Source organism: Anopheles arabiensis, chromosome 2, assembly GCF_016920715.1.
Source record: "Anopheles arabiensis isolate DONGOLA chromosome 2, AaraD3, whole genome shotgun sequence".
In the NCBI taxonomy this organism is placed as follows: Eukaryota; Metazoa; Arthropoda; class Insecta; order Diptera; family Culicidae; genus Anopheles; species Anopheles arabiensis.
The window spans coordinates 72339914-72358853 of record NC_053517.1 but is presented as its reverse complement, the minus strand read 5'-3'; the positions used below and the strand labels follow the sequence as shown (position 1 = coordinate 72358853).

Here is an 18940-nt window from a genome sequence, read left to right as displayed (position 1 = left end):
ATTAAATTAATCAAAGGCCTACCCCGGGCGTGATAGCTCCGGAAGCCCTTTTTATTTTTCGGTCATTTATCTCACAATTAAAGAATATTAGGTAAGTCTAATTTCCCAGTTGCGCTGGGTGGGGAAGGATATAAAAACTTATGCGTATGTTAATTGCTGAAATGGTAGCAAAACAACTCCATCATTGATTGGTAACTGTGAAATACACTGCAAGAAGATATCATGGTCATCAGATGCATGGCACGGAACTGCTACCCAATAAATATCAACATATTGAAGAATTTACAGCAATGGATCCATCACAGCCACTGGTACAGTATGACACATATGATAAATACTCTCTTTAACTCACGGGCAAGATATTACTAGCAATGGAAGCAACCGTTTACGTTATCTTCGCCGAAAGCGCTAGTGTCTTGACCGTGCATGTACTTGAAAGATCCTTACATTTACAGAAGCTTGAGAATATTAGGAATCCATGGAGCTATACACTGCGTCTTAAAAATGAAATTAAAACTTCAGTAAATGATGATGATGATGATGATGATGATTAAAGGAATTGGATTTAGATGGATAGACATCTATCAGATAAGTAAATTTTATCCTGGAAAGTGTAACTACTGTGGATATGTGTCCCTCCGCCATAGGGTTGTATTTAGGGCCGAAAAAACGTCCCGTATCAATGCGTATACCACATATCAGTCTATGTATAGTTTATATCCAAAGTAAAAGAGTCGAAAACTAGAATATCGTGTATATTATCTACATTTTCCGATAGTATATTAATATAATTACACAAATAATTTGCACGACATAAATTACTCATGTTTGAGTAGTTGGATCTTGATGAAAGTGTTTGCTATGGTTATCAGTGAGAAATTTGAAAACAAAAGATTTTTGTAGAAAAGATATCAGCAAAATGACTGATACACTGATACTGAACTGTACACTGGTAATATCAAAATTATCACTATGAGGAATTGTCGTAGCTTCGGATTGTTTAACTCATCGAAATAAATGCCAATAGGACACAAAATAGAACATTAATTGAAAACAAATGAACAAATAATGAAGGAAGTGAGGAGCTAGACCTTTTGAAATTGTCAAAATCTATAGAAATAGACAAATTCACCAGGAAATCCGTAAATATCATATCCGTAAATATCATCATTAAAGGGATAGTTTAAAAATAAATAGGAAAAAATCGAGATGCAGTCAGTAAGTACGAATTATCTATAAAAAAAAAAAACAATAAACATGCGCCAGCTTAATGTACAAGGAGAGGCAATAAGAAGACCCATGATTCTTCAAACATCTTTCCGTTGAATTAAATAGACAAAATATTACAAATATTTTAGTTAATGTAATAATACTTACAAAAGTAGTGTATGCGTCCATCACCAAAAACAAAAAGCCATGAAAACTGCCTATAACGAATGGAGCACTGTTTTCAAAAAATGAATGATCATGTGTGTTCTTGTAAGCATAAGAATGCCCAACAGTTTCACCTTCCCAGACAGGAAATCATTACAAAAGAAGCACTGGAATGGCACCACAGAAACAAAAACCTCTTTATTCTTTCCGTTTGCAATGTACAACAGCATGGATAATATGCAAGAACTGCTTTGTATTCGATGAGTAGCATTGCAAATCTCCGTACGTGACGTTGCTTCTAATGACCGGAACCAGCGTGTAGCGGCTTCCGAAAATAGTTACCGATACACCGGGGCGGTCCGTTGTACCGAGCAAAAATGTGCTATGCTAGAATTATGAGTAAAATATTTAAATCGTAAACGAAGAAAGCCTGTAGAAACAATCAATATGATCAATTTGCCGCTAAGAACACGCGCAAAAAAAGAGATGCGTCATCAGCTCTTTTGTGATACAAAATTGTACGCAAGCTGATAGTTTTCCTATAGCATTGTATGACGTGATCAAGAAGCTTAGTAGTTTGGTTTGAGGAATAAACTTTAATTATGCACTTTCCGTTATTGGTTGGTCAATTGGAGAATTTTCGATATTTATGCCATACATTGGCATAGACTCATAGGTCATATATAGAATTGATTCGAACATTAACGGCCTAATTCGTAAATGAATTTTCACCTAGTATACGCATACTCATTCCATTATATACAGGTTCTTAGTATGTATACTATTTTCTTATTAATTAAACATCACGCTCGTGGATATTTACACTCTCCAAAGATCCTAAATCCAACCCATATTCCAAGAGCGATTCGAATCCAGCGACGGATTAGGAAATACACATCAAAATGTAAAAAATAGTAATTATAGAAAACACTCACCATTTCAACGGCTGTACAAAATTCATTGGATGCATATTTTGAGCTGGCACTCGAAGTAACATAAACCGTTCTCTTTCAGTACGATGCAACAGATATACGCTTCAGGTCGATTCGCAATTGACAGGAAGTAGTCGTCTGGCGAGTTCTCTACCGTAGAATAGAAGTAACGAGTTTTTTTAGCAATACTTTGTACTGTATGTCTAAAGGACGAGGAGATTTTGTACCTATTTCTGAAAAAGATTTGACTTTAAATTATTTTAAACAACTATAGAAACTGATGAGGACAACCTGCAGAGAATCATGCACAACTGGACAAAACTTCATACCTGTATTCCATTTTGCAATTCTGCAATTGTTTTACGTTGCGCGCGCTTCTTGAATCAGTTCTGATTAAACATTACTCAAAGTTTATTTCCGTTTTATCTTACCGTTTTAACTTTCATTTTCATGTGATCCTTTTTCTATTTGGCTTAACGTCCTCCGTTGACATGTCTAAATCTTTACCACGCAAAGTTGGATAGTATATAGTCAAAATCCCTCTATCGGCCCAGTCCATTCTAGGCTTGAACCCATGACGGGCATGTTATTTAGTGGGGTTCGAGTTGACGACTGTACCACGGGCTCGCCTCTTTTCGTGTGATATAATCAGTAACTACATTCAGTATTCAGTCTCTACAATAAGAAAAAAAATGATGATGTTTTACAATGAATTTGCTTTTGTTTATTATTTTCTTGAAAAAAAAACGCCTTCTATGCACCATTTTCCATTGGTATAAGTTCTTGTTGCTTACTTTGAATTCTGTTTTGTGACTAATTACAAAATTCTCACCTCAGTCCCTCACTGTGGTGTGAGTGTGTATGTGGGGTCGTCGTTTATAGGTGTATCCTCTACTATCGTTTTATTTTTACCAATAAAAATCTCGCTCGAACGAGATCAATTTCAGGCGCAGTTGAATGTTGGTGTGATTGCGAGTAGATTGATTTTGTTGTGTTTTGTTTTGTGCTTGTACTAATTTTAATTTAGCTGGTGTTGCAACTAACTTTTCATTATTTTTTTTTATTAGTTTTGTTACATGGAAGTTTGCTTCATGTATACTTTTCCATTGAAGGCCATTTTGGTATGGAGTGGTGTAAACGGGAAATGGGTTTTATTTTTACTTTATTTAATGTCAAGTGGAATTTGCTTTTCCCAATCACACAATTATTAGTTAGTTGGACAACCGAAACAAGATAAAAATCCAGGATCGAAGTATAAAAAACGCATAAGAAACGCTCTATAGCGTATACAAAACATGCGCCCACACTGTGTTTGCTGATACTGATTGCAACAAAGTTGTTTAAACAAAAATAAATATTTTTTCCCATCGAACGAACATCCTCCTCTCTGTTGTTTTTGCATTCATATTCGATTCTAGCCTTTCACCTTGCAATCATTCTTCTCTTTGTCTTCATATTAATCTTTGGTGTATCTGTCCTTTGAAAATAGAACGAAAATCAAACTAGATTGAAAAAGTATTCTACATTGTGGTTCTATTGTAGGCGAGGGGGTTTTGATCCGCCAGGAAACTGTTTGAATGATTCACATCAACCTAACAGTACAAACCTTGGCCGCATAGACATTTCTCTCCCTTTCTACTCTTTCTAGTAATGTGTGATGATGGGGGGGATGTTGCAGTAATGATACGGATTTTCGGGCTTCATTTAATTAGTGAGATCGTTTTACCTGTCGCGTGGATTATTAAAAAAGCTACACACCTCCGGCTTAAGGTGCTTTTGGTGGTTATGAGGTTGGTATATGTTGTAATAGGTTAATTACGAAGCTAAGCTTCACTCAACCGCCACACCGAATGTGAAACGAAAGGGAAAACAGAATATAACCGAGTGCAATAAATAAATTAATTTATCCAGCATTTTTTGGATACCGATAGCACCAACAACACCGTCTTTGTGCCAAGTGTCTGAGTTTGTTTGCTCTCTTTGTTATGCAATGACTTGAATTGGTTGCGTTCAGTGATGTGATTTTTCCCCTCTTCGTCGATTCGTTCGGGGGCTCGTGCGTTTCTTAATTGCCATGGTTATATGTATGTGTGTGTTTTTTTGCTTTCACTCTAGTTTTCGATTGCCATCAATCCCCACTTGCACATCACAACTCGAAACAGAGATGAGAATTTATTTTGGATCTTTTCGTTCTTTAGTTTGATGGTGAGGTTTTGGTGGTTTTGCCATGATTTAGCGCGCATTTTGATTTATTTGCTGTTTCTTTTCCTCCTATACATTGTTCTGTAGCAGTATTTCTTCACCCGAAGTTCGCTCTTTCCGATGCGACATGCAAAAGAGCTGAAGTTAATTTAATGTAATTTAATAATAATAATATAATAATAATATTAATAATAATTATAATAATATAATAATAATAATATAATAATAATAACTAGAATACAATACAATAATTAGAATATTTCCGTAGAGATTTGACTAGACTTGGTGATTTCCGTATTGTAGAATATTATCTTATCTTGTTTTCTTTTATGTTCTGTTCGTCGATTTTCCAATCGCTTCGCTCGTTGGTTCGTCCATTTCTGCTACGCTAAATCTTTGTCACACTCTGCGGATTAGTCTTTCGTTCTTCCGTCGAATAGCACACGCACCCACACACTGCGCGATCGGAACGCAACACACTAACCTTTCGAAAGCCCTTAACTTTTTCGTCCATTCGATTGTCCAACTCCTTTCCACAGCATACAGACACACACACACGGAATCTTCCCTCCTCACTCGTAATTCTTGTTTATTCGCTTCCTATTGTACTAGCAACTACTAGAGCACACTAGCTAGTCGTTAACACTAGACCTTCTTTTTTAAAAAAGCCAATTTTATTTCGAAATAATAAATAATGTTCACGTGACACGCAAAACTTCGTTCGATCACTGCCGTTTTTTTGTTTTGTTTTAGTTTCGTTACTTATTGTTCTGGCTGCTATATCGTACGGTTTACAGGTGTTGTGTCTTTTTTTAGGTGTCCAAGAAGAGTTCAGAGTAACCCCTGAGTGAGTTTTGTGTCTGCTTGCTAACTTTTTTTTTTCAGCATTCAAACAGAGCAGCACTAAACGGTATTTAATTTCTATTTCATTTGGCTTTACGGCTACATACAAACTTGAAGAAAGACGAAGGCTGCGGGTACTACTAAATGTTTTACTCAGCGCGGCAGTGATGTGTATACGCTCCCTATCCTTCCAGCACTCCCCTCTCCTTCCATGACAAACACGGACGGTTGTTGATTGTGTTGAATACTATACAGCCGCTACACCGTACTCATACTTTCTTCAGGCAGTTTGCACACTGCAGTCCATAAAAATAATTCACTACTAAAGGCGTCGCACGAGTCGGTGCCACTCAACTGGCTGTGTGGAACCGAACCACCCCACTCGTCTATCTCTCTACATTTGCATTTGTCGTTTGGCAGTTTGTTTTAGTTATGTAATAAGGTGAAAAAGGAACTCAACATGATGATAACGAGAGTGATGTATCGTGTGATGGAGGAGTGCAGCTAACTGCTCTACTTCTATGTCTTGTTGCTCAATTGATGGATGAAGCGACAGCGACGAAGAAGTGCGCGTGCACGCGTGCGGATGACCGTGGGTGCTGATTTTGAAGAAGGAACGACGACGATCGGATATTCGAAAGCAGGGAAAACGAAGACAAAACCCAGCGTGCATGCGGGTTACTTGCCTCATCGTGTTTCTCCCTGCGCAGTCTTTGGTATACTGGTATTAGTTAGGAATTGTTCTATCATTTTCACTGACCGCAAGTTTTGCTTCCTTTGACGCACTCTGCTCTCCAGAATGTTCACGTACATACTACACACCCAAGCAAACGCAGCAAGAGTTGCAGTTGCAAGAACGACGGGTGCGATCCTTTGCGCTGCATCGTTTCCCGCGTACCGTGGGCGTAGGGTTATCAATAAAATATAAAGTCTATGTACAATCACATTTAGTTGGGCACTTCCCTCCTTCTGCTTTCTCTCTTTCTCTCTTTCTCGCTGAGGTGTTGAGTTATTCGCGCGCAGGGTCGAAAAAGAAGGGAGCAGCACAGTCCGATGCAGCATGATAGACAATGTTCGCACATGTACGCGTGTGTATGTGTAATATACCCGTGTCTACGGCCTGTCAGTGCTGGCCCGTTCTCGTCAAAGGCAAGCAAGTGGAGGCGCGGTCAAAGGACCCTTTCACTTCTTAGTGTACACGCACAGATGGCTCTTTGGACGTTACTGTAGGTTACACCCCATCATCACCTACCAGAGGCGCACGATGAAGTATGTATATGCGTCTGTGTACACGTGTGCATGTGTGTGCGTGTGTATATTATGGGACATTCCACAATCCGGGAGGATAGACCGTTTCATCGACCGTGGACAGAATATATGCTCGTTTAACGACGATCAGAAGCACAGGTGGGAGCGGTAGGTGGCGTTTAGAACGCACTTTTCGAGTGTTACACAGTGCCGGATGGGATACGTGGCTAACGGCACTGCCGTTACTGGAAGGAATGGGAGGTCCTAGGGTCGATCAAGGTGTCCCGGGTCTCCTGTGCGCACACAATCTCCCTCACACACATACTACCACACACACGCACATGTACATACACACACTAGAAGCCGAAGTTGGTGAATAGATGTTGTTTGAATACCTCTTCACTTTCCTCCTCTAGCCTCTGGACGGTGACGGTGTTGAGCAGGTTGAACACGATGGCGAAGATGGTGCAGGCGGCGTACACCCCGAGTGCCACCCACCAGAGGAGCTGTTCGTGCAACTTCTGTTCGAAGTTTTTCAGCACCAGCAGCCCGATCGTGAGCCCGGCCAGGGCCCCCGTCAGATGCGCCACGTACGATACCGACGGTGCCCCACTGGCCGGTTCCACCGAGTACCGGGAGTAGATGGCGAAACCTACATCACAGGACGCTGTTGGGAGGAAAAGAGCAAACGAAACAAAATGGATGTTAATATACTGAAGAATTGACAGTAAACGCGCGTTTATATCGTATTACTAAACGTCGAATCAGAAAGCAGAAAGGATTTATTGAAATACTTACCAAATAGGAATATCGCTAGTAGCCGCAGGATGCCATACTGCATATTGCGGTAATTTAGCATTACATTGGCTAAATGGGCAGCGAGCAGGGCATACACACCGCCGCTCGCACCAACGAGGTACACTTCCGGGTCGAATACGCTCGTCCCTATGAGATAGAGATGGAAAAATAAAAATAAAGAAGATGATAAAACATCGATCGCCACAGCAAAAGGGTGTGTTGTAAAATATAGTTTCCTGTCAAAAGAAAGCGTAATAAACGCAAACAATCGCTTACCTAACGAACCGGCCAGTACTCCCGCCAGATAAACACAACCTATCCTCGTTGATCCGTGTACCATCTCCAATGGTAGCCCAACGAGGAGTTGTATGATTAGATTGAACCCTAGATGGAACCAACTGCAACACGGGAGGCAAGCAAACAAGGAGATAGAGAGAGAGAAAAAACAAACAAATTAGATCCTTTGTTTCTGAAGTACAATGCTCGACTTTACTGTTTACCAGCAGTTACCAGTGGGGGTGGCGACTACCAGAGAGAATAAAGCCCGACAAACTCTACTTACCCTGCATGCAGAACCATGTAGAATAGAAATCGCCACACTTCCTGCCGCTTGTCTGGTCGGTAAATGAACATCGAATCGATCGGAACCGGGCCCGCCGGATCCGCTGGACCTAACGTGAGTGAGTGGTAGACGAAGAACCCGAGCTGTAGAAATGAAAGAAAGAGGAGAAAGGATATTGCATGTTACTTGGTGAGCGAGCTGTCTCCGCGCGTGTTCAAATGTATTTTGCAAAACAGTTCAAAAAATGGTGAATATGGGCAAACAACGCACTTTCCCCTCCTAGCAACTTTTGCGAGTGTTGACGTGTGTTTCCGCATCCGGAGCAGAAAGAAGTAAGACAAACGGTTGCTAAAATTAGGATTGCATAAAATGCGGCACCTCCACACCTCCACAGTTGATAAACAAACCCACCAGCAGCGCCACCAGAGATCGATAATGAGAGTAAGAGTGGGTGTGGATGGGTGGTTGCGTGGTGTGAGATCAATAAACCGTTTTAATGTAAACACACACACACACACACGCACGCACATACAAATTGGCGAGTGGTGAATGAACGCAACACGATTACTCTAAATAAACCTGTGAATCAATGCATATTCCAGATGCCCTAGTAATCCAACTTCTTCTTCTACTTTCGCTTCTCGAGGTCGATTGACAGTTCGGAACTGAAGTCCAGCTTCCTGGGCCCTTCGGTACTAGACCGCTATTGTGTTGGTGAGAACACAACCTCTGCTAGTTTGGATGGCATCAAAGGCCGTATGTCAGGTAATCCAACCGAAAGAATAACCCAACTTCCAGCTGTACTATTGCCTGCACTATATTTTGCAATGTCTGACCTACCCAAGAGTGTATCAATTGAATTCTTGTTCACTTTAGAGATAAAAAATAAATATTTCCTGCTGTTCTAACAACCCCCGCGGCTCGTCAATACTTGTCGTGAGCGGATGCGATCGAATTCCTGAGAATTGAAAACAGCTATATTAATTGACAATGACTTTCAATAATGTGCGCTCATCCACATTGCGTGTGCAAGTTCGATTGGCAACTTCCGCTTGGTAGTAATCGCCGGTCAAGGTGGGCGCGGATTCGCGACCAAGAACCTTTGTGGGCGCAGTAATCAATCAAATGCACCGACCATTGACATAAAAGCATAGGAGCTTAAGGGTAATTCCCCAAAATCCGATTGCAAACAGTATTAGTGTAAATAATGTATTACAGAATAATTACATCTGAATCCCACGAGATGCTGCTGCTCTGGTGTTGCTGCCGCGTTTCTCGCCAAACCCATCCAACCCATGGGGCGCCGGGAAGGGAAGAAATTGTGAGCCGAATTTCAGAACATGGCCCCAAAAACAATTGAAACAACAGTACCGTACGTCTAACAACAGCCTAATGTACTCACTACTAACGCGCGCACAGCGGCGTTCTTCGCGCTCTCGAAAGGGGCACCATGCTCCATAAAACTAAGTAAAGCGCGAAGGCGCTCTTTTTTGGGTTCCCATCCGCACACGAACGCCGTCTTTTTCCTTCACTTCCACCGCACTTACTCCCCAAAAAGGTGCGCGCGATCGCAACGGTTGATGATGATTTCAATCCGCACGGAACTAATTGTCTGCCCCCGCATCATAAGCCGGCGGCGGCAGCGCTCTTGCCTTCCCTGGGACTTCCGAAGAGCGTGGTAAAATTATTGTTCTTAATCCATCCACCACACTACTCACACACACACACCAACTCACTCTTCTACCGTTACTGCACGGGAAATCACAACACCGTACACAGCCACACAGCCGGCATCATGCTCGCTAAAGCTTCTTTTCACCGAAAAACAACACACGGGCTGGGAACGGGCTGGACAGGTTGTCTCAGGGCGCGGCAGGTTGCGATGGTTGACTGAGCGCCCCCGCGCTTATTGCCTTTCCGTCGGAAGAAGTTGATCCATTTGTTATGGTTCGGAGCTACACATTTTGTGTGTCTCAAGTCAGCAGTTAAAGAGGAAAGTTAGTGAGAAAATCGAAAAGGCTTCCACAGACCCTTAGGTGTAACAACTGCGCGTAATTGCGTGTATTTCAATAATTCAAATCATGATGGCACAACAGCAATAACTGCTCAATTTTCTATTGAAGAGAACAACAACTTGATTCAAAATATTTTATACACCCGGTGTGAAAATACCTTCAAAATTAACTTCATTAAATTGATAACTGGACTGAAAACGTTCCCAAATTCCCCACCGAAGCGCTATACAATATCTAATTAAAATTAATTAATATCTCTAGCTTCCATGGGCAACTAACACACGCACACTCCTACTAGCGAACACCGACCGACCAGTGGAAAAACTAGCGGTTCCCCACTATTTCCTCAGCTACGCGCCGTGGACTTGGTGGTGGAAACCTAAACAACAATCTGATCAGGAAAGTGATCTGGAAAAAGGGTTATTTTTTAATTAACCTCCCTCTTTTACCATCAAAATGAGCTTCTTGCAAGTTGCTCGCATACACTAAAACACATTCCGTTTACATCTTCTCGGTGGTGGTGGGGTTGGCGATCGTGATCAAGAGCTGTAAAAATCAATAATAACATTTCATAACATGCTCCCTCCCTTTTCCTCCTCTCCCTAACAGAAGGGCGGTCACTCGGAACAATGCCGTCGCCGATGGATGGACTAGACCTGGGTGTCTTAATTTTCGTGTGGAGTGGTGCAAAGATTTTAAAAACAAAAAAATATATAAAAAAACGATTACGATAAAATATACGATTTGTCGCTAAGTAATAATTAGTTCATGTTTCCATAAAAGTGAGATTTGTCGAAAATCTGTACAACAATGTGAGAGGCGCAACGAAAAAGGAAACAATGTTGTAGGTCACATTAAGGGTGGTACTCTCCCTATACACACGGATACGACCAACAATGGCAGCAGCAAAACGTGATCGCTTTTTCAATGCATTTCCGAGCATCCGTCTCTCCTTTTTATTGTTGCTGTGCGGCGCATCCTGAATTCCTCGCAGGTTGCACACATCCGGACGACACGGGATGCCACTGCACAGACACGAGGTATGCGCGCACGCGGAGCAGATGTGTTGTTCATGAATTTCGGTGCCTTTTCCGGTTTCCGCTTTCCGAAACGACCAAAATGCCCGCACCCGAAGAAGGCTAAGCGCAGCTCTCGGCTACCGAATAATAGAATTGTGTTGCAGAAAAATTGGAACGGAGTATAACAGATTCAATATTAATAAAGGAAAAAAGATCAATATAATGTCGGAATTCCAAACGCGGATTTAATCAAATGTTACAAAATAGAAGACAGACAGTTCATAAGCAGCAGACAGGCTTTATGCTCCGTCTTCTAGAATTTAACGCTCATCAAATCAACACAAAATATAGGTACCAGAAAATTTTCCATAAACGATGGTACAACAGTGGTCCGTGGCCTGTTCCTTACGCGCGTACAGGGGCTAACACTTGCGATCTTCTGAAAAAGGGACAAAAGCTTAAAGGGACCCCAACAGCAACACACTGCCAACAACAGATGTTCCATGTTTAACGATGCTCCTTTTGGCATATCCCTCCGCCTGGGTTCGCAGTAAGTCTCATCATGGTTGATAAAGAGGACCCACAAACCAACTGTCACCTTTGGGTTTTCCTTTTAGCAGCACAGGAAAAAAATAATCGTACGTTGTAAATGCTAGCGCTTGTGTGTTCAAGTGCCGTATGTAAGCATTGCAATTTCGGTTTAAATATCGTTACATCGAAGCATTGTAGCGAATCGGAACTGAAAGTGTGTCCAACAATAACAAAATAACAAAAATGTTACGTCTTTTCCAATCGCGACGTTCAAAGAACCAAAGGACGGAACCATACTTGTGCTCATGGGTCATCAATTGGCCGTTTCTTCTTCATTTCTCGTTTATTTGTGTGTTGCTGGTAGTCGCGTGCGCTTCATTACTTGATGCAGGTGCATCATCGAGACCACCATATGCCCATGCCCACCACCCCAACACCACACAGAAGCAATGAAACCACGACCAGAACGCGAAACGACCCAGCGAATCTCGGCTACGGTGGTTTGTCGGAATTATGATTGGTGTATCACGATTCCGCACTTATCCTTTCTACTTATCTTCCTCCTTTACCGATGGATTAACAGCAAAGGGGTATTGTTGGTGCATTTTACACCTTCCTGCTTTTCAACGGTCCAAACGGTACGCTTTGGCGGGGCTTCATAACAGGACATACATCCGCAAAAGGGAAACAGTGCATATGCTGTAGTGCACCATGGAACGATCACAGCTGGTTTTCGGCGCAAGGCCAATTCCAAAACTGCTATTCAACCAACCCAACAGGCATTTTAATCGATAGAGGAATACAGAGAGGTGTGTGCGGAAGCATACAAAGGGTAGCGACAGGAGCCGAAGCAACAGCATAAACGGAAGTAGTTTTATTCGTCATAAGCCTACACGCACATGCCGAACTTGCCAGCAGACACTGCAGAGTACTGCTGCCACACTCTTGCCCTTTCGGAGCAGCTGACAGGTGGGTTTTATGTGTCTGGGCACAAGTTGTGAACCTATTTTCCATTATGATCGTCTTCAGCTGGTTCTGAGAAAGGTAGCAGAATAGAAAAGAACCATCCTGAGCAACATCAACCTTAGAGGATTAAGCTATTCTATGACGAAGAGAAGCAAAAAAACGAAGCTTTGTTCGATTTTTATGTTCGTTCACATTCCGTTCCGGTGCATTATTGGTTCATAGAGGGTGTAAAGCAAAACACAGTCGGCATTTCAACGCATTAGCGCGATGCATACTGAGAGGGACCGGGGACCGGGGTATGATTTCGATCGGCCGGCTTCCCCACCACCACAGCGCCATCCATGATGAATGGTAAACAAAACAGAACGGAACGCGCCGAGAAGCAAGAGTGACAACATCCGGTGTCGGTTTATAAAGACCGGTGACACCAAACCGTTGCGTGAGCGGAAGACACGCGCCACAAAACACGATTACGACCCGCTTAGCGTAGTGGATGAAGATACCACATAAAAAAAATCTTACTAAAATAGCAGCAACGATGTTAATTAATACACCAAAATTAATACACCATTATAAACGTATCAATAAAACAAACGATGAAAACTATGTTGTAATAAGAAATATACAAACAAAAACATAATTTTCGCCTTTAAATGAAAACGAATATGGTGCGCAGATGAATCGATGAATAGGAGCGATTGTTGATTGTAATGCTAATTTAAGGCATGAGATAAAAAAAAAGTCTTTACACCCGACAGTAGGAAGCACTGTTGTGCTGTCAACTCGTACGTGAGAAAGGTAAATACTGCTCACACCTCAACAGCATGACACTTTGTATGCACAACTCGAACTCCCTCGCGTAAAGATGCGTACGTATTCACAGTTGAAGATTATCGTATTAAATTATTTGCTCACAAAAATACAATCGAAGCAAAAACACACACGAAAAACTGAAGGCAACAGATAAAATGGTTGCAATATTACAACGAAAGACTGCAACGATTGCTCAAGCGACGAACCGGCAGCAAGCAAACGCTCTTGGTCCGAATCATGAAGATGATTATTTAGTGAAACTTTTTCACTCTAAATAAAACCAAACAAATAGCAAGACTGTATTGTAGAGAGACAAAAAATCAAGATTCAATGTTGCTGTTGCGCATCGATGACACAGAACACAAGAATGCCAAATCGTCCCGCTCCTCTCATACCGCCGGAGGGGTAGCGGTTCGTGCGACATTTTACCCAACTCTACCATCCGCGGCGCGCGCTGAAACCTTGAAAGAGAAAAAAAGGAAATGATACATACCTCGACGAATGTAACTAGTATCACAAATAACGGAGGCGGACAGCATGAATAATTGTCTGCATAATATTTTCGATCCCGCTCCTCGGGGAGCACTTCCATTGCAATTACGTGCACCATTCTAGGTAGAAGAGAAAACAAAATACAAATCAGACGGGCGTGTGATAGGAAGCAAAGGGAAACACAGCAAAAGAGTATGAAATTAAATCAAAGGTTTCGGTTCGAAATTAGCATATGTCTCTCCGGCGTTCACAGAACAACACAGCACACAACGCATTTACGATTATTCGATTCAATCCAACATCGTAGTACAACCACCCACCCATCCATCCACACACACACACACACACTGGGTGTCTTTCGCTGCGTTGTGCTTGCAGTCTGCGAACGGTGCTCAATATGCCGCATTGCGACCCTAGGAGTTGGCGGGTTTATCCTTCCTCCGTCGATCACACACACACTTACCTGCGGAATAGTGGCGGATCCTCGAATATCAGATGAAAATCGTTCTCGGAACAAACCTCACGATCGCGATGATGTACGGCACACTTGAAGCTACGAGAACGCTTGCCGCTCATCTATAGAGGGGAGAGAGCAGAAAGAAAGCAAACAATCGCTGATTAGATATTGTCTCTGCAAAACAACCGCACACATCTTGGGCGCGTCTCGGGCAGGGGAGGCAAAGCAGAAGAAAATTCCAATTCCCACGTAACATCAACCGCACACGCAGACACATACACACACACAGAGATCAGCGCAGATCATCGTTTAGCACACCATTGACTTTCCCCCTCCCGTTGTCAGGGGTCTCACTTCCTCCCTTTCCCTCGTTGGGGATGTTTTCCCACCACTTTCATTCCATAATGGACCATCATCATCACACTCAGCAACAATGCATCTTCTCCTCTCTCTCTCTCTCCCTCTCTCTCTGGTACCACACACCACCACAGCCAATCCCTTAACCCCCAAGAATGTACGCGATTTCACACAATTTTAGAGAAAGTATAAATTAAAGCAATTAAAATATTAACCTTTGTTGTGTCTGTTGTTTATTGTCACACGCGTGTAGTAGGTAGGTAGTAGTAGGTACACACGGAGGAGGCAAACATCACAGAGCGCAGAAAGGAGATTAAAAGATCGTGAATTTCTCACCAAATAACAGTGCCATTCCAACGGTGGCGGCGCGTTACATGTTGGTGGTGGTTGGTAAAAGGTTAATGCTAGACGACGGAAAGTCAAATAAACAAACCTACAGCAGCAGCATCCACTGGTAATTTACTTCGCAACCACTGCACAGCAAATGGAAGTAAAGTGCACTACCAACAAAACCACAAAAATAAAATGTAAAATAAAATTGGAGGATGGAAATAGAAGTGAGCGATCCTTGCTAAATATCGTTTGATTCTCTTTGGGAGTATATTGACCCCGCGCGCAGAGGTACTAGAGCATTCTATAAAATTGCTAGCACAGCAGTGCACACACACACACACACATCGGGCATTCAACTATCTTCCCAAAATTACGCAGTGCGTGTACGAAAACAGACAAAGATCACATCACGAAGCGTGACATCACCACTTAAATGTCAATCCCCTAATAACACGTTTTCTCGAGTTCCCAGAGTTGTCGTGTCTCCCGCCAGAGTATTCCAATCCTTATGCGGCTCCTCTCTATACACACACACACACCACTACCACACGATCGCAAAAGTGCGATTTACTAGATTATTATTTTAGTTGATTTCAATGCTGTGGGGAGGAGGCGGTATCTGTGGGCAAAACAAAACAAGAACAGAGCGAAAACAATAATCCGCGTTCCGACATCGCGCGCCAGTCTTCGGGGGAGAGTTGCTAGAAGGCTTAGCCGGCACCCACCACCCCCACTAGTGGCGCGCGCGCAGACAAACACTCTTCGTGATACAGTTTGGCATTTGAATTCGGTTGGTATCGCTTTCTTACTTCTTTCTACTCCGAGAGCAAAACAGAATTTACCTTTTCTTGCTCTCTGCTTATCCTGTTGGAAGGTCTCGCAGCCAGGCATGTGTAGGTGTGACAATGTTGGATTAAAGTTGGAATAAATAATAGCACAAACGTTTTGCTCGAAAATTCGGCTTTCAGGTAAGGGCCGAGAGCATCTATTCGGCGAGAGAAGAGTCTCCAACGAATCGGAACAAATAAATATCGTTTACGGACAACATACTTGGAGCAATTTTCTATAATATTGAGTAGTCTACCTAAGTGATCTAAATTGAATCGTGGAGGATCAGAGAAAAAGACCCCAGAAACAACATGTTCTCCCTAACATGCAATTTTTAAAGCACTACTGCAAACAAGAAAATTATTGTCTTACTGTCCACATAATGTGAATCTAAAAATTACAATGCTCGCAATGAATAAACAACATATTGCCAAAGACGACACAAAACACAGCAAGAAGAAGCAACATAACTACATATTTCACTCAATCGCTTCTACACTCTGCTCGCCGCCGCCCGTTAGTTGAGATCTCGAGCACCGGGAGCTACCGGAGAGCACAACACACACACACACGACGATCATCGCGAGATAATGATTGATGGCGTTTGGCACAAGGAGATCCGCCGGCCGCATTCCTTCCATTTTCTCATTGCAATCAGCGAGATCGAGGATGGGGCGAATGGATCCCAGAAGCACCCAAAAACCTGAATACCTTTGACTTTTGCGGAAGGTAGTGTGCATTTGTTTGGAGGTTCTCGTTTATACGACGATTGTACCATCCCTTTTTTAATCATTTTTTTAGACTTTTTAGTAAATAATTGTAGAAAGCAAGTTGATGAAGGCCGAAAGGTAGTAGTGTTGATTAAATTATTACGAAAATGGTATCACCCCCAATGCTTTTCTATTTCCCCTTTAAAACAGAGACACTCCTCCCCCCGCACCCTGTGTAATTCGTCGGCGTCTCGACTTTCACCCAAACGGCGGCGTCGGGTTAGGAATGCGGCTATCCCACATTCCGTGTGTCCATTTCTCGCGGCATTTCCACACGTGTTTCCCTTTTTTTTCACCCGTAATTTACCTTCCAGTCCTGTGCATGCAAAATGGTCATTAGCAGGACCGATTACCGTCCTCCTTCTCTCGGCCCGCACAACACAACCGGCAAGGGCATCATGCACCCAATCGTTGTCGTCTACACACACACACACATAATGTCCCCTTCTATTGCCGAATAGAGCAGTGTAGCAACGGCTCGGGGAAACGTCTCTATATGCACACACGAAAACGGAAGAAACACGCTTCTCGCTTCAAAGCAAAATGCCAACGACCTCCATATTTTATCAAACTGTAATAATTCAAACCACCTCGCAGCAGAACAAGGACAGGGGACGGGAGCCGATGAAAAGCTGCATTTTATGAACACACACACACACACATTCAGCGGCCTATAAAAATAAGCCACATAAAAGAAGGAAGGACTACAGCAAACCCGAAATTCTGTAGGCGGCCACAAACCCCAGTGGCCGCACTCCGTAGCTGGGAATCCTTTTAATGCATCTCCTGACAGGGGCCAGGGGCCCAGCTGATGGGTAACAAGGCGCGTCGTCGTCATCGTCGTCCTTCGCGCCAAGAAACAAAAAGACAGAAGCAAAAGAAAACCTCGAAAGATCGTGGCTGTGGCGGCGCCTTTACAAACGCACGCAAAGAGGTGGGAGATGTTGGGGGGAAGTAGTACCCACCCTTTATCCTCTTCCGTTGGCCCTCGAGAGAGAGTGAGAGAAAAAAAGGTTTTGGGACAGTATTTACACCACACCATGCCGCCGCGTGTCGTGTCTTTTTCAGGGCGGCGAAATATCAACTGGAAAAGCGACGGTCGTCTTCTTCTGTTTCGTTCTGGCCCTTCAAAACAAAAAGGTATCCGGCTGCCCGTGATCGTGTATTTGAGCATTCTGTAATGGTAAATTTGAATATTTTTTATGATCTTTGCACGTTGTGTGCATTTCTTCCTTATTCACAACATGCTTACGACGGACGGGGCGGCCGCCGACATGCGCCAAGTAACCAGAGCCAACCATCCTACCAGCAAGATTAGTGGTGGGAGTTCGGAATCGGATCTACCAGATTCCGATTCCGTGTTCGGAGTCATTTTCGAGGTCGATTTCTGAAATCGATTCCTATTTCAAATCCGATTCCAATGACGACTCCGAATGCGTAATCGAATCCGGAACAGAATCCGGAATCTGAATCGGCTCCGGAATCAGAAACATGTCCGGAATCGGATTCGACCTGAGAATAGCAACTTGCTCCGGAAACGGAATCAGAATCGACTCCAGAACTGGAATTAGCTCTGGAATGAGAATCAGTTTTTGTTTGGAATAACAAGTTTCAGAAGTGAAATCAATCCGGAAATCTCGATGAGAATGTATTGTTTACAAGTAAATTTGGATTCTTTGCTGCTATCAATGAGTAGCATCATTGGACCAAAACGCCTAATATTAAGGAGATGCCGACACTGACTCCAATTTGGAAGCCGATTCTAATTTCAGAGCCAATTCCGGTTCTGGAGCCGATTTCGATTCCAAAACCGATTTTGATTCCGGACCTACTATCCGGTATCGATTCCAGAAAACTTCGGAGCTAGCAGAAATCGATTCCGACGAAAATTTTAATGTCCCCATCACTACACAAGTTCCCCCCCTCCAAAAGAATCTCGTAACAACGCATACACACACTTAGGGCCAAAAAGCTGCGCCGACGCCCTCAACATAACCGCCTCTCAGCCGGCACAAGTAACCCCCCTCGCCCGTCCACTTTTTCCACACTCTCCTCTACGTTGGTTTTTGGCTTTCGCAGGTGAAGGAAGTGTCTTCAATATTGAGAATGCCACCGAAAAAGGAATTCTTGAAATTAATTGCAAATTGGGTTATCTTTTGTGCATAAAAAGAGGGCCCGGCAGTATGGTGGTGAGGGGGGCCATGGGGTAGTTGTTGGGCGTAAAAAGGGAACGGTAAGAACAGGGTGCGAAAAGCGAAACCGAATCAAGGGTGTATGAAAAAAAGTATGAAAAATAAAGAGACGAACACAGCGCTTTTTACCACATGGATATTAGAAGCGACAGATGTCTTTTTTATCGTTCTAAACTTTTGGTTTATAATAAATAGAAATCAAATTTGT

At 42.9% G+C, this 18940-nt stretch overlaps 1 protein-coding gene across 5 annotated transcripts in view; it reads right to left on the bottom strand.

Annotated features, from left to right (window-relative positions):
• Positions 1-3002: 3002 nt before the first annotated feature.
• LOC120895452 (protein rhomboid) overlaps positions 3003-18940 on the bottom strand; it is a 46934-nt gene continuing 30996 nt past the window's right edge. For 4 of the 5 annotated variants that reach the window (XM_040298815.1, XM_040298816.1, XM_040298817.1 and 1 more), the window contains 6 exons: positions 14259-14371; positions 13797-13914; positions 7960-8102; positions 7674-7795; positions 7398-7544; positions 3003-7266 (listed from right to left, as the gene is read on the bottom strand). In XM_040298815.1, the coding sequence (XP_040154749.1) occupies positions 6956-7266; positions 7398-7544; positions 7674-7795; positions 7960-8102; positions 13797-13914; positions 14259-14371 (954 nt within the window). In that variant the 3' untranslated portion in view covers positions 3003-6955. The remainder of the gene's footprint in view (positions 7267-7397; positions 7545-7673; positions 7796-7959; positions 8103-13796; positions 13915-14258; positions 14372-18940) is intronic. The other variant, XM_040298814.1, reaches the window with a different exon arrangement.